The following is a 15,731-nucleotide window of genomic DNA, read 5'->3' as shown; positions in this document are numbered from 1 at the left end:
AGGGTATGTTCACCTAAAACTTTACATTTAAAAATCCTTTATTCATAATATTCCAAAATACTTAAAAAATGCTATATAATGGAATCATGCAGATTTTGAACAACATCAAGATGAGTACATTAAATAATCACTGACATTTCACTATTTCTTTAAATTGTTATGATGATGTTATGTCTCCTTGATACTCATGTTAAAAATTTAGTGTGAAACAACATAGGCATTCTCTAATGCTAATGTCTTTTTTTAGGCTCCAATTTCAATAGAAAGATTGAATGCTTCTCAGCTGTCTCTTTCATGGCCGCAGATTAATTTCCATGCCTCTGTGATGCCAAATGACACTTCACAAGTACTCCAGTGCAATCTTATGGAGCCTGGTAACCCTTACAGAAGGATGCTGACCGCCCAACACTTAAACATGGACCACTGGCCAGCAATGACTGCCACTTATAACCAAGAAGTCTTTGCTTTCACTGCTGTGCACCCTCCCTATTGGAAAGCACCTTCTTTCCCCAGCGAGGTTCCTAGTTCTAGAAATATGACCATGTAGCTTCACAATCACTGTACTTACACTTCTTACTCTGTTGCCAAAAATACTTAAGAGTTTCTTTAGAGTGCTAGTTAGGCCTAGCATTGCGCAATTCTATCTGTTGCAGTTTTAGCATGTAGTTGCTTACAATGTAGTAATCCCACATGAACATGTACAGTATATATTCAGGCCAACAACTTAGGCATATGATCTGTAGTTTACAGTCATTATTATTGTATATATTCATAAACCCTATGTAGCATAGGCATATGTACAGAATGTATATTTTTAATCAAAATCTGTTTAGCTTGCTAGTGTTTGTGCAGAATCAACTTCCTTCACACCTTGAGCTGTACACATATAAATGCTATAAGGTACACTAAGATGCCCCTAAATTTGTGTAGATATGTATAGACAATTTTCATACTTCTGTAAATATATGCTCTGTCTGCATATGTGCATAAACCGGACAAGTCAATGAAAGACTAATGTTTAGGTCGATCAATGTTTTGGGTTGAATAGTATCACATGATCATGACATCACTGTGAAATTTTCACCGCGTCCTGCAGCGATCGCTAATTTCGCTACGCACTAGACAAAAACACATTATCGCATGCTAGAAAAGTAACAACCAAGACCTGCACTAAGAAAAGAGAGAACTTTACATTTCAGGAGAACAAGCCTGCTAGAGTGCCTTGAACTGACACTGAGGACTGTGCTATGTACATTACCGGCCAGTGTACCAAGGGTAATGGTGACTAATTTTGTGTTACGAAGCATTATCATGTTTTCCTCACCTTCGGTTTATGATGTCCTTTATGGACATCTATAAAATGCATTTCAACACTACCTGTTTGTGGTATAAATTAGTTATGAGTGTCATTTTGTTTTGAAGGTATGTGGATTCTTTTTGTTCTCTACATTATCTGATACAGTAAAAAAAAAATCACATTGGCCTAGAGCAAAAAGGGAAGCAAGATTTGTTTTCAAAACTATAAGAACTGTAAAGTTGTTTTTCTGAATCTAAAAAACTAATTGTACAATTAATGAGCTGAATGCTCTCTACTGTTATGGCCATATTTGCAGTTACAGCAATCACATAGCACATTGTCATTATTTAGGTCACACTGCTACTATTTCTAATAAAATATCCTAATACTGGAGTTTCCTGGTCGAGAGACAGTGATTTCAAAGTGTTGACACAGACTGATGCTTTGCCATGTCACCCCTAAACTAACTATTAAGATTTAAATTTGAGTTTCAAAATATAGTAATTACTAGTACACAAACATCTGTAGATGTTCTCTAATTTATAGTTCTGGCAGAGGTATATGTTATTACAACAAAATAAAAGCAAAAATTTGGAATTTAACAGGATGAAGTAGACAAAATCTGGTCATAATAACTCTTAATAAACTTATTTTATGTATGTTTTCAAAATATTTTGCAGTGCACATAAGTGACATTAGATCTAACCTTGCGCTAAGCAGAGGCGTAATCAATTCATTATTATTTGTCATTGTAAACGCTTCTGTAATGTATGAGTCTTTAAAACTCTTATGATACAGCAAATATTATTTCAATTTATTATCTATTATTTTTGCATTTCACTGATATTGACATAAAAATAAAACATTATAATGATTTTTTATTTATTTATTTTTCTGGTGAAACTGCAGTAAGTAAATAAGACTGCACTATAACATTTAGTGGTTGATCGATATATATCGCCAAAGCCGATATATCGGTTGATATTTGACTTTTTTTATATATATATATGATGTGTTCGAGGTGGGACTTTTATTTTGATTGTGCTGAGATCAGCAACACCTGAGCACACAGTGCTCACGCGCTCTCCCTCTTGTTTACTGTCTTTGTTAACAGTTCTATCTAATACAGATATAAGTCTATCTAATAATCAGATAGAACAGTTAAAAAAAGGAATTAATGTATACAGAAAGTATTATAACAATTGCTTTTATATTATTAGTAATAGAAAGGCAAACATTGTAATACTTTCTCGTTTGCCGTCAGCATTAAGCAAATATGCATTTATATAATTTAAAAAAATCTTTAAATGAATAATGAACATTTAATTTCACAAACCTTGCAAACTCAGTCGAATCAGCTGTGAGATCTTGTGAAGTGTGTATATCCAGCATGATCACGTGTTCTCTGTGTGACAGTCGGTCTGTGTTAATTTAACGCTTTAAACTTGTGATTTCAAATTATACTGCACTTTATGAATTAGCCCACTGTCATATTCATGTCATTTTCTCTGTGTGCTGTATGTAAAATTAGTCTCACCCTTGCTTTATTTAAAAAAAAATATGATTCCCAATGCACACAAACTTCCCAGAATACTGAGTGTCCTTACTTTTTAATTATATTTTTATTAAATATTTATTTGTGAAAACTACTTTGTCATCTAAAGTATAACTATGTTTATTTTAAACATTTATTTTTTAATCCATTGTCAAATGATTTCAAATTTCTTAAATATTACTTAAAAAATAATAATAATAGTAATTATATTGGCTATTGGCCAATAATTGACCACTAATGACAGTGTTTGCATTAAGAAATTACTAAGCTTTTTTACTTTCTGTATGGCTAGACTAATATGAGGCAGCCCATTTAAAATCTGAGCCATTTTACTTGAAGTTTGTCTTCAGAAAAAGTTAACTACACTATGTAACAATCTTCAAAAAAAATAAAAAATCATTTTGTTACACATTTTTTGAAATGTCTACCTTGTACAAACAAATAAATAGGTAATAGGATGTTAATGTAATGATTCAAATCATGAGAAAACTTAATGCAGAACTTTTCCATAATACTATTTTGAAAGATGAAATGAAACAATCAGGATTTGCAGTAACTGGCCATTTCTTGTGGTTGCGCAAATGCTGTAATAACTCATATTTAGAGTTTCTTTAGAATGCAAATATTTTTATTTAATAAATACAGTAAATTTTATGTACGTTTACAGCGCTTAGATTTGTTCATTACTTTCAAGTTTTGGCGCTAAGTTTCATCACAAGTGTCTCACCAGGCAGAGTAAACATGCCTGAATATTCAACCACGAAATTTCATAATTAATTATTATACATTAAATAGAAAGTTTCTTTTTTTTCTTTTAGTTCTTGCAGCTTTTGTCAGTACCAAGCTGTAATCAATGTACTGATGTTTCATCTTACCTCAAGGTTTAGGTGTAAAATTAAAGATCTTTCAGTGTTGAAGAGACGTCCAAAGAATAGCGTCGCTGTTTATTATGTTGTCTTAAATAGACAGGAAGAGAGACAGAAAGACAAATGTTGTAATGCCTGTAACATTACCTCATCAAAACACCGCTTGTTTAACATTTCGAGACAATTTTCATATAAGATGCAATATTCCATATAGAGAAAAAATGAAGACACTAAAAATACAGTGAGAGTTTGGACAAAAACTTTTATACTCGCCAAAACCATTTTAATGAGGATATCGACTCAACGTCAAATGAGGTAAGTATCAGCCCAACCCCTGAGATGCACCACAGAAAGTATGAATAATTAAGCTAAAATAATTAAGATATTCTTATACTCTTTTTCTATTCTAAAATTATAATTCTGTCAAAATTGTACCCTCATGTCGTTAATTGAAATCTGAGAGCTCTCTGACCCTCCATAGACGGCAATACAACTAATGTTACAATGTTCACAGACCGTAACAAGGACATCGATAAAAACAGTCTATGTGACATAAATGGTTCAACTTCAGTTTTGCAAAGCTACGAAAATACTTTTTGTGTCCAAAGAAAAAAAAAATGAATAGAATTAATTCACATTCTTCTCAGTTAAAGGGTTAGTTCACCCAAAAATGAAAATTATGTCATTAATAACTCACCCTCATGTTGTTCCAAACCCGTAAGACCTCCGTTCATCTTTGAAACACAGTTTAAGATATTTTAGATTTAGTCCGAGAGCTCTCAGTCCCTCCATTGAAGCTGTGTGTACGGTATACTGTCCATGTCCAGAAAGGTAAGAAGAACATCATCAAAGTAGTCCATGTGAAATCAGAGGGCCTTACATGTTTGGAACAGCATAAGGGTGAGTTATTAATGACATAATTTTCATTTTTGGGCGAACTAACCTTTTAAAGTCTTCCGCCATTTGGAGAGTTCCACGAGGCATGCGCGCGCTTTCCCCAGATGCTGTCTATGAATCTAATCAGCATTGTTTACGTTCAGCATGCTTCACACTTTAAACAACCTGCAGTTTGTGAAGTTGTACAATTTTTTTAACACTTGCAAATCTTCGTGATCACAGCCTGCTGCCATCTCTTACATCTTTGGATTTTTTTTTTTTTTTTTTGAAGCCGTTTCTAATTGCATTGTTATTATTTTAAAGTTGCCTATTTATTAGATATATAATTTTTTTATCCTTTTATTTAAAATCCGTTTTTTTTACATGGTCTGATTCTACCATATAAGGGCATTTTGAAGTGGGCAGTGTCTGTGCCCTACCTTTGATTGGCTTTAGTTGTCCGTTTTCCCATTTCTTCACAGATCACCATGGACGAAGTTGCACTTAGACTAACTGTCTTTGGCCTTCTGTTCACCTTTGCTAACTTGGCTGCTACAATCAAGGTAAAATTAGCACTACATAAGCAAAAAGTAAATTTTATTTCTCAATTTTCTTGAATCTTCAAGTCATTATGCTCCACTAGTGTTTATTAAATAGTCACTTATTCGAGATAGAAAATTAAACTAAACAAAATTTGTATTATAATCCATGTGTATAAAAAGTTACAAAATTCCATGATTTTATTTTGCTTTTAAGATCTTAAATTTAAATTTCTATTTGTTAGTAATGGCAAGATTAGACTCAAGATACCAAGTAAACAATGTATCATGTTTGAGGAGAAAGTCCACATTACTATTTACCATGGGCTGTTGTGTTTTTCTAAGTACGTTTGACATTATCTGTGTATTGGACCAATATAAGCTCTGTCCTAAGAGCCTGTTGTAAGAGCACACATTGACAATGATATTGTTCACTTTAATACAGAAACAAGATATAGATATTTACAGCTTCCACATTAACTCTACGGTCTCCAGTCGGTATGCCATTACAATCATCACAAGCCGTGTGACAAATGTGTTGAATCAGTCTCAAGAGGTCCATTTCGAAGTCAAGATTCCAAAGGATGCCTTCATCAGCCAATTTAGAATGCAAGTATATACACAGACACTATCCTGTTCAAGCAATTGTACAAAGTAACATTTCTCACTCATACACTATTCTCATGTGAACAGCCAGGCTTGTCTAATTTAAACTATTAAATGTAAAAAAAAGAAGAAAAAAAAGAAAGAAATTCTAATAATAACAATCCTTTTCACATTAGGACCATAGAGGGAAAAACATATGATGGGGTTGTGAAGGAAAAAGAAGAGGCTCAGCAGCAATACAGTCAAGCGGTATCTCGAGGACAAAGTGCTGGACTTGTCAGGTACTTGCTATTTTAAAAAGATTATTCCCAACCGTTGAACATGGTGCTAGCTTGCAATGCCAAGGTTATGGGTTTGCAACTGATTAAAATAAATGTATACCTTTAATGCAATGTAAGTCATGTTGGAAAAAAGCATCTACCAAATTCACAAGTGTATGTTGATAAGATATTTGTAAGAGTTCAACAAAATATATTTATTTCAGGATTATTAAATAATATTGTCTCTCTTTGTATTTTAGTGCTGTTGGAAGGACTTTAGAGGACTTTAAAACCTCAGTGACGGTGGCTGCTTTTAGTAAAGTGACCTTTGAGTTGACCTACGAGGAACTGCTAAAGCGTCGCCTCGGAAAATATGAGCTACTCATCAATGCCCAACCAATGCAGCCGGTGGCTGACTTCAAGGTACAAAAAGAAACACATCAAGATTGATGTAATTAGGGTTTATAAATGGGGTTTATATTCATCAGAATGGAAAAAGACAAAGAATTTCAGATTTTTCAGATTTTTTATTTTGCTTAGATTGACATACACATCCATGAGAATCCAGGAATTTCCTTCTTGGAGGTCAAAGGTGGTCTGAACACTAAGGATCTGACCAATGCAGTCACAACCATCAGATCAGACAAAGATGTAAGAATAAAAAAAACAACAACCAAACCAACTTGCTCGATTGTGTTAATGTGATAAAATATAATGTGACAACTTTTTCCGTTTTGCAATCTTAGGCATGGGTGAAGTTTTATCCCACTCGAGATCAGCAAACAAAGTGTGATGACTGTAGTAAAAATGGTCTTAATGGCAACCTGATCATTGTGTATGATGCTGTGAGACAAAAACAAAGTGGAGATCTGATGGTATGTAGTGCACTTTAAACCGGCAGGAAGACAAATGTGATGATGACCAGAAAGTGTGACACTTTACATCAACAGAGTGACATGAATAATTTAATTACAGTTAGAGTGTATAGGAACTCATTCCTACTTGAAAAATATCTTTATTTTTCAGGTCTCAAATGAGTACTTCGTCCACTACTTTGCACCTACAGATATTCAGCGCATTCCCAAAAATGTGGTGTTTATCATTGATGAAAGTGGCTCCATGTTGGGCAAAAAAATTGAGCAGGTGAATTAGTTTTTTCTTGTTTGTTTCTTCTTTGGGTTTTACTTGTTGAAGTGTTGAATCTTAAGAACAACATTACTTTTCATATAGCTATGGTTTAGCCAATGAAAGCATTATATTTTAGACTCGTTTGGCTATGCTGAGGATTCTGAGTGACCTTGCTGAGAATGACCACTTTGGATTGATCACGTTCAGTGGTCACTTTCAAACCTGGAAACCTGAACTCCTAAAAGCAACTGAAGGAAACGTCGAAGAAGCGAAGACGTTTGTGAGGAGAATTAAGAGTGGAGGAAGTAACGTATCCACTGTCTGCTAACTGAACTAAAGCCTTCTAGATTAATAAATGGATGTATGAGGAAAAAAAAATAGTCTTAAGTGAAAATGATGCCTAACTGACATCATTCAGGAGACATATGATCTTCCATGGTTTAAGCAGTTGAATAGCCAGATCTTTGACTGTGAAGCAAATTAAAACAAAGAAATTCTAGACTTCCACCCTAGTACATATTTGTAACATTTCCTTTCCTTTCAGACACAGACATAAATGCTGCAGTGCTAAAAGCTGTGGACATGATTAATAAATACCCACAAGAGGGATCCGCATCCATCCTGATCCTGTTGACTGATGGAGATCCCACTACAGGCATAAAATAACTGATTCAAACCTGCATGCACTCTTGTATATGTACATACATATTGCACAGTCATGGCCAAAATGACTGGCAGTGACATATATTTTCACATTATGTGCTGTTACAGTTGTTGTGGTGTTGATTCTCCTAAAGATCCAGGAGCAATTTGGTGACATTTTCCTGGATGATAGATCATCATTTCACAAAGCAAGTGTGATAATGAAGTGATCATGACGTTGAAATTTTGGATTTGTGGCCAAGCAACTCCCCATAGCTTAATCCAATAGAGAATCTGTGGTCAATCCTCAAAAAGCAACAAGCAGAAACCCAGAAATTGTGATCTACTCCGAGCACTAAGTCAAGAATGGATTGCCATCATTCAGAATTTGGTCCAGAAGCTGATATCCAGAATGCTAGAGCATTGTCTTTCCGTATACCATAGAAATTATATATATGTCACTGTATATATGTCACTGCCAGTACTTTTGGCCATGACTGTACGTGAACTGTTTACATATGAAGTCACCAGCACAGCAAAACGTTTTAAAAAAACGTATGACTCTCTAACTAAAATATGACGGAGTATATATGTGTTTGCTTCATTGCCATGCATAAAATCTCTCTTGATATATATTGTTTAACAAAAAGGTGAGACCAACCCAGAGAAGATTCAAGAAAATGTGAAAAAGGCTATTGGTGAAAAATTCCCTTTGTACAGTTTGGGATTTGGGTTCGATGTCAGCTTTGAGTTCCTGAAGAAATTGTCTTTGGAAAATAACGGTGTTGCTCACAGGATCTATGAAGATTCTGATGCCGATCTACAGCTGCAGGTCAGATACTAAAAAAGAAATATCTCGGGGACAGTGACTAGAAAAATAAAGCTTAGGTCATTTTCCAGTGTGCCTTTTGCTTTTCCCAGAGCTAAACATATACATATGTTAAATTATTATTGTATAAGTCCTTGTATTTGCCAAATTTTTAGGGCTTCTATGAGGAAGTGGCCATCCCCCTCTTGACTGATGTCCACCTTAACTACCAAGGGGTGGCCAATTTGACCCAGTCCACTTTCCAACAGTACTACAATGGTTCTGAGATTGTGGTAGCTGGTCAGATTACTAATAACAGTTTGGAAAGTTTCACCACTGAGGTCATTGCTTTATCGGTAAGAACACTACTACTCCTCAAAGACTAACATTTTAAAGGGAATAGTTCATTAAAAAATTCTTATTTACACACCCGGGTGTCTATCCAACTCATAAGCTGCTGTAAAATAGCTTTTGTTTTGTTATTCATGACATCTCCTTTTATGTTCAATGAAAAAAACTGCATATAGTTATGGATTGAACTAAGAGTGAGTAAATAATGAACAGAATTGTCATTCTTTGGGTGCATTTTTCTTTTTAAACCTCTAGAGGTGCTTGGCCCACTAGGCAATCAAGGATTAAGCATCTGACCTTTATTTATTTGTTCCAGAAAAGCACTAAGGTGGTATATCAGAGCAGTGGACCTACAGTGGACCTCAGTAGTGGCAGACCTGAACACGTGAAAAGATTATGGGCCTTTCTTACAGTGAAGCAGCTACTGGAGAAAATGTATGTATGAATGTGTGTGTGTGTCTGTGTGTATGTATATATATATATATATATATATATATATATATACACACACACACACACATTCTGATTCTATGTATGTCATAATATTACAGAATTTTCATGTTCATTCGTTCTCTATTCTTCAGGGTGTTTCTAGAAGGCCTGGAAAAAGACAATGCAAAGAAACACATCATTGATCTTTCTCTGAAGTACAAATTTGTCACACCGCTTACATCAATGGTGGTTACCAAGCCCCAGGATGAGGAAATGCAAGTTGCCCACAAACCCGAAGAGGGAGAGAAGCCAAAAAGGCATTCATACGGAGGTAATAAGATATGCAAGATCAAATTAAGAAAAAAACTTTAGGATATTTATTTGTTTATCAGGATAATCTTTATGCCATGATATTTTGCTTATGAGCATTATTTCTCTTTTTTAGCAAGAAGACAAATGTTCGTGCCCAGTCATCCAGGTCCACAGATTTTTACTTTTTCCTGCATTCCCAACATCTTACCACACAAGAAATAAATAAAAAACTTCATGTAGTAAATTTGTGTGACTTTGTCACTTATCAGTTGTTATGTAATTGTTTAGAGGTTTGGGTTAAGCAAGATTAAATTTTATTTAACAAGGACACATGAAATTGAGCAAAGGTGATAGTAAAGATACCTTTTTTTTATTCATCAATTTACTATTCATTAAATAATACTGAAAAAAAGTCTTGTCATCGCAGGAGTAAATTATATTTTAAAATATATTACTCTACTCGCAACCCAAACTTTATTTCTAAAGCACTTTCAAAAAGTGAGATCGAGGAACCAAGATATGTAACTGATTATTTGAACGCAACAGAAAACTGTTTTACATTATAAAAATATTTCATATTTTACAAAAATGTTTACTCCAATTTCAAACAAATAAATGCAGCCTTGGTGAGCATAAGGACTTCTTTCAAAAAGATAAAAAATTCTTGCCAACCCCAAACTTTTGAACATTTGTGTACATGTATTGTAAAGGAATATATTATGGAAAACAAAACAAAATATGCTGTTATTACTACCAAAGCTATGCTTTCATTTGTTTCATTTCATGTGATTTTTCCGTATTGCAGTTAATAGGATTCTTGCCTCCAGCAGTGTAAATCAACATGGTACTGTACATAACTTTTTCTTTTTCTATTATTTAGATGATTGGATTGAATGATCTGTAAATGACCAAACCGAAAAAAAAAAATAATAATAATTTAATTTCATGTGTGTGGCAGGGGCGTGGGTAAGCGGATTCTACACCAGGAGAGAGAATCAGGAGACGAGCGGTAAGTGAGTGGTTTGGGCAAAAATTATCATCACCTGTTTCTTGTTCTAGTAATTGGCGTGGAGAGAGTATAAAACGCCAGGAGAGAGGGGAAGCAAGCGAGAGAGAGACGGACTGCTGACCCGAGCCGGAAACAGAAACCGGAAAGAGTGAAACGAAAGCAGCGTTGAAGTGTCAGAATATGAGTCACCGTTTGGGTGTTTGTAACCTTTTAGTTCGTTTTGTTTAATAAACTTGTCAGCAGTCCAGCCAATCCCCTTTGTCCTCTTCCTTCCGTCCCACGAACTTTGCTACAATGTGATATTGAAGTCCCCACTCAAACCTATTTCTAACTCTCTTAACTTTCACAGCGTCCTGGGGATCAAATAAACGAAAGAGACCCAAAATGCTGCGCCTATTAACAATGGGAGGTATGTGTGTATTCAAATATAAATAAATGATTATAACTGTTATGCTAATAGCTACTATTATAGCGGTCTTATTTTTCCAGACAAGAGTTCAGCTTTGAATATCTTCAACGATTTTTGTACAGATTTTTTTTTTTTTATCACTGAACCTACCACATTGATTTGTTTGCCATTATAGTTAACACTATTGTCATATGGATTGATTTTTCATCAGATTCATCAGCCATATTACAATTACCAAGTATGACTCAGAAACCTCTGACAACCTCTCCTCCATGTATGTGGGCCTTGTGTGTATTCATTTCATATAGTGCAGTATCTTGTAAAGTATATGGCATCATATGTCCCTATTTTGATTCCTTCATTTGCTTTTTGTCATTCAGTGTGGAGAATTAGGATCTTGAAATCTTCTGGTAATGCTAAGCCACTTTGTTATGATGTTCCTGTTGCTGAGAAAGTCAGACTCCAACAGAATGTCCTATCAGGTCAGATATCCATTCTAGTACAGTTCGTTTTATAAACAGTAATATTCCACTTCTTCCACTTGTTCATGTGTATTTAAGCAGTGTAATGTTTGTCTATAATCAGAGTTCTCTATGAATGGGCAACGTGAGTCATTTGGAGGAGAAGGCTTCAGTCGAATCTCCATTCATTACAAAACTAATCACCATCTGCTGCTCAGCACTAATGAAATTAACTACACCGATGGGCAGGAAACTGTGAAGTTTTCATGGGAGCAAGACCTCACCCACCATGAGAGAGAAAAGTAATATGCTTTAACAATATTTTTAATTAATTATTATTAGTATCATTTTGCACTTCATTTATAGAATTTACCAAATGTTCTGGAAAAAGTAGTTAGTCTACTTTTTAGACCGTTATTTTGTGCTATCGAGGTAGAATTCATTCATCATTTAAAGTTATAGTTCTGTCATTAATTACTCACCCTCATGTTGTTCCAAACTTGTAAGACCTTCGTTCATCTTCATGAAATCCGAGAGCTTTCTGACCCTATAGGCAGCAATGCAACTACCGTGTTCTAGGCCCAGAAAAGTAGTAAGGGTAGTGTTAAAACAGTCCATGTGACATCAGTGTTTCACCTGTACTTTTGTGAAGCTACTTGAACTGTCAACATTTACATTTTTTATATAACGTTAAACGTTCAGCTACAACCGTTCAATCCCAACTGGCTTTGATAAGTTTCATTAGTGAATCTGCCATTACTGTATTCTCAAATATTAAAAAAAAATATATACATCCAATTATATAAAAGCACCAGTAATTCGGATAATATAAAGTGAAATAGAATTATCTTACCTTGATAGATTACAGAGTTTATCCATTGACCTGCAGGCGCCCGACCGTGTTGAAGTGGCGGTTAGCAAACTTTTTTTTTTTTTAATGATAAGAAGCGGGAAGACACGCACGCCAATCATCTCATGACTCAATGACCATATAACACAAGTGCTTTTAGATTACAAGTGTCGCAGTGTCTGGTTTGTGTTCCCTGGGTATCCACTAGATGTCCTCCTTCCTCACGGTGTCTGTCACTTTATGAACCACATTCCTCACGTTCTCTGCCTAATCATTGCACCCAGCTCTCACTGGTTACCAATCATTGCGCTCAGTCAATTCCCCATTAGCGTTTGTCTCTCCCTGTGTATTTATACCCGGTCTGTCTTCGTATGTGTCACAGAGTCCTTGTTTAATGTCTATCCGTAGTCTTGCTCTAGCCTTGTGTTTTGTCTGTTTTCTTGTTTATTGGATACTCTGGTTTTGACCCTGCCTGGACTGTTTACCCCTTTGGATTGCCCTTAATAAATGTCATACACGCACTTGGATCTCTCTTCGTGTTTCCTGTATTCCGGTCCTGACAATAAGAAAAAACCCTTTTAGTAACTTATAAATATAATAAAATTGTATTCATAAAATAAATAATCTTGGATTGTTAAATTATGATATAATCCTTAATTATATAAAACATGAAATACATACAATTAAATCAATTTATTTTGTAGGATTATGTAGCTACCCATAACTGCATAAAAATAAATAATCTGCAAAAAACAAACAAAACAAATTTTGTAACTATAAATATATCCTAATATAGCTCAAATGTGGCCCATCATGGGACTCACAAATTAAACAATAATGGGCAACCTAACTGGGGCACACAACTGTATCCAAGCTGGGGCCCATATTCAGCCCATCAAAGAGCCCATGCCCAGTTGACACCCACGTAGCTCAGATAAATCCCATGTGGGGCCCACATGGACATGTTGACTGGGTTAGGGCTGCACGATTAATGGAACAAAATTAATCACGATTGTCATGTGCATTTTGTCATTAAAGCTGGTTCTGTGATTAACAGTAAATCTCCATCACCTGCTTTCAGGTGGAGCGGCATTTACTACACAAAAGTTCTCTGACAAGCTATGCAAAATCACGTTCATAAGGGCAGACAGTATAATTGTAGGATTATGAAAACAAAGAAATCATTTGTCATAATTACAGCTGTATGCGTATCTTCTCAGTGAACTACGGTTCTGTGTAGTAAATGCTGCTCCATCTGAGAGCACGTAAAAATACCACATTTAATAACGTTTTTCTCCAAACTCACTTCATAACATCAGCTGAGTGTTTGAAACAAATCCTTCTGTGAGATGATGTGGCTTCATAAACAGAATAATTAAGGCACACAATATTTAATCATATTCTAAGCAGTGATAAAGGCTATGTCGATTAGCATTTCATTATTGTACCTTATTATGATGAAAATAATAATAATAACTCATATATTGATAAAACATATATTGCCGTAGTTGTTACAACACTGATGTAATTGACTATTTAATGTCCTTACTACCTTTCTGGGCCTTGAATGTGGTAGTTCCATTGCTGTCTATAGAGGGTCAGAAAGCTCTTAGATTTCATAAAAAAATATCTCTGTGTACCGAAGAAAAACGAAGGTCTTATGGGTTTGGAACGACAAGAGGGTGAGATATTATTTTAAGAATTTAACTTTTTAGGTGAACTATTCCTTTAAAACTCGTTCACACCAAAAAGACAACCGTAATTATAAAGTTTCAACGTTCTAACTCTGTGACTTCTTGGAATCACTGTCAAAATGAGATTTTCCAGCTGATGAATGATAACACTGAGAGCTGGAGCGTTTAAAGTGGAAGATGACAAAACTGTAGCGAGAACTAATATACAGAACATTATCGTCCGTTGGTGTTGAATGTGTGGACGCTAATAGTTATCAATATACAGTATTGTCTTTATAGTTATCATTCTTGGTGTGAACGGGCCGTTTATTCTGTTTCACCAGCGTGTCTCTGATTTTACGGAGAAATGAATTTGATGTTACCATGGGAAACATCCGTGTTGCTATTCTTCTTCATAAAAAAGATGGTGACATTTTTCTGTGGCCTGCCATATGGCAACAACCAAAAGATGTAGTTTTGATGGGTATATTAGGTAAGAGAGTCATTGTACTAATACTTTCATACTGATACCAAAGATGGTCTGTGAGTGAAGATATTGTGGTTATTAAACCAGCACTGTGGATAATATTTTAAGGAGAGGCTGATATTTCATATGATGAGATCCCAGGATCACAAACACCAACTTTAAAGATAAAGGACAAGGAAGTGAAGACATCTTGGTAAGTGATCAATAAATATACACACTGCCAGTCAACAGCTTTAAATAATAATAATAATTATTATTATTTTTTGTTTTAAGAAATAATTTTCTAATTCTCACAAGGCTGCATTTATTTGGAAAAAAAAGAAAAATAAACGGATATATTGTGCAATATTATTATAATTTAAAATAACTTTTTTTATTTTCATATTTTTAAAATGTAATTTATGCCTGTGATGCCAAAGCTGAATTTTCATAATTATTACTCCAGCCTTAAGTGGCACATGATTCTTCAAAAAACATTATGCTGATTTGGAGTTTAGTTAATATCTTAATTACAAAAAAGTTTTGACTGGTAGTGGCCATATAGTTGAATTTCTATTAAAAATGCATTTTGGCACAAACTTTTAAGTAAGTGTGTTGTTATTTCAGGGTGATGGTGAAGGACTACAGACTTGCTTCTGCTCCTGTGGTTGGATGTTGGCTCGTACCATTCCAGGCTCTCACACAGCGAGAGCTCTCGGACTTCACCGTCACTCAGCTGTAGAGTTCAGCAAAAAACAAACAAAAAAAGATGATCCATTATTGTGCTGACCTTTCCAATGACAACATATTCTTTATATGGCGATTATTGATTAAATAGTTATACAATTTTCTTTTAATGGCAAATAGTAGGGGCATGACCAAGTAATTTTCATATTTAGCACGCTTTGATTACCACGTCTGTTGCATTGTCTCTGAATGTTTCTGAATGTGTTTTTCTTTGCTCACACAAATACACCCGGGCTTTAATGGGCAAACCATGTAATAAAATATCAGTTAAAATTGCAAACCAAAATGATCTATACATAGTAACCCTTTGATTGATGCCTCTGTAAGCACTGATTTTGATAATTGCTGGAAATTATGTATTTCTTGTGGTCCTGTCTGAAAATATATTAAAAGCACAACACCAAGCTTCTACAGAATGTATTTACAAATTATATAGATGATATA

At 34.7% G+C, this 15,731-nt stretch overlaps 2 protein-coding genes across 4 annotated transcripts in view; both read left to right on the top strand.

The window, feature by feature from the left end:
• The window catches only part of LOC127968461 (serine/threonine-protein kinase WNK2), a 30,898-nt gene extending 29,208 nt beyond the window's left edge, over positions 1 to 1,690 (top strand). For all 3 annotated transcript variants that reach the window (XM_052569719.1, XM_052569718.1, XM_052569720.1), the window contains one exon: positions 248 to 1,690. In XM_052569719.1, the coding sequence (XP_052425679.1) occupies positions 248 to 547 (300 nt within the window). In that variant the 3' untranslated portion in view covers positions 548 to 1,690. The remainder of the gene's footprint in view (positions 1 to 247) is intronic.
• A 3,360-nt stretch (positions 1,691 to 5,050) lies between these two features.
• On the top strand, positions 5,051 to 15,691 carry LOC127967739 (inter-alpha-trypsin inhibitor heavy chain H3). Its single transcript, XM_052568385.1, has 23 exons — positions 5,051 to 5,157; positions 5,579 to 5,742; positions 5,916 to 6,020; positions 6,260 to 6,422; positions 6,540 to 6,650; positions 6,746 to 6,874; positions 7,026 to 7,142; positions 7,264 to 7,432; positions 7,672 to 7,776; positions 8,414 to 8,601; positions 8,754 to 8,933; positions 9,245 to 9,363; positions 9,513 to 9,691; positions 9,806 to 9,838; positions 10,478 to 10,516; positions 10,631 to 10,681; positions 11,031 to 11,090; positions 11,302 to 11,364; positions 11,471 to 11,572; positions 11,676 to 11,853; positions 14,419 to 14,567; positions 14,670 to 14,754; positions 15,168 to 15,691. Exons 1-23 carry the CDS (start codon positions 5,083 to 5,085, stop codon positions 15,280 to 15,282), a joined length of 2,679 nt encoding a protein of 892 aa, XP_052424345.1. The 5' UTR covers positions 5,051 to 5,082; the 3' UTR covers positions 15,283 to 15,691.
• Positions 15,692 to 15,731: the final 40 nt, after the last annotated feature.

This window comes from Carassius gibelio, chromosome B11 (genome assembly GCF_023724105.1).
Source record: "Carassius gibelio isolate Cgi1373 ecotype wild population from Czech Republic chromosome B11, carGib1.2-hapl.c, whole genome shotgun sequence".
Classification (NCBI taxonomy): Eukaryota; Metazoa; Chordata; class Actinopteri; order Cypriniformes; family Cyprinidae; genus Carassius; species Carassius gibelio.
The sequence above is the reverse complement of the archived record's forward strand: the minus strand, read 5'-3'. Positions and strand labels throughout refer to the sequence as shown.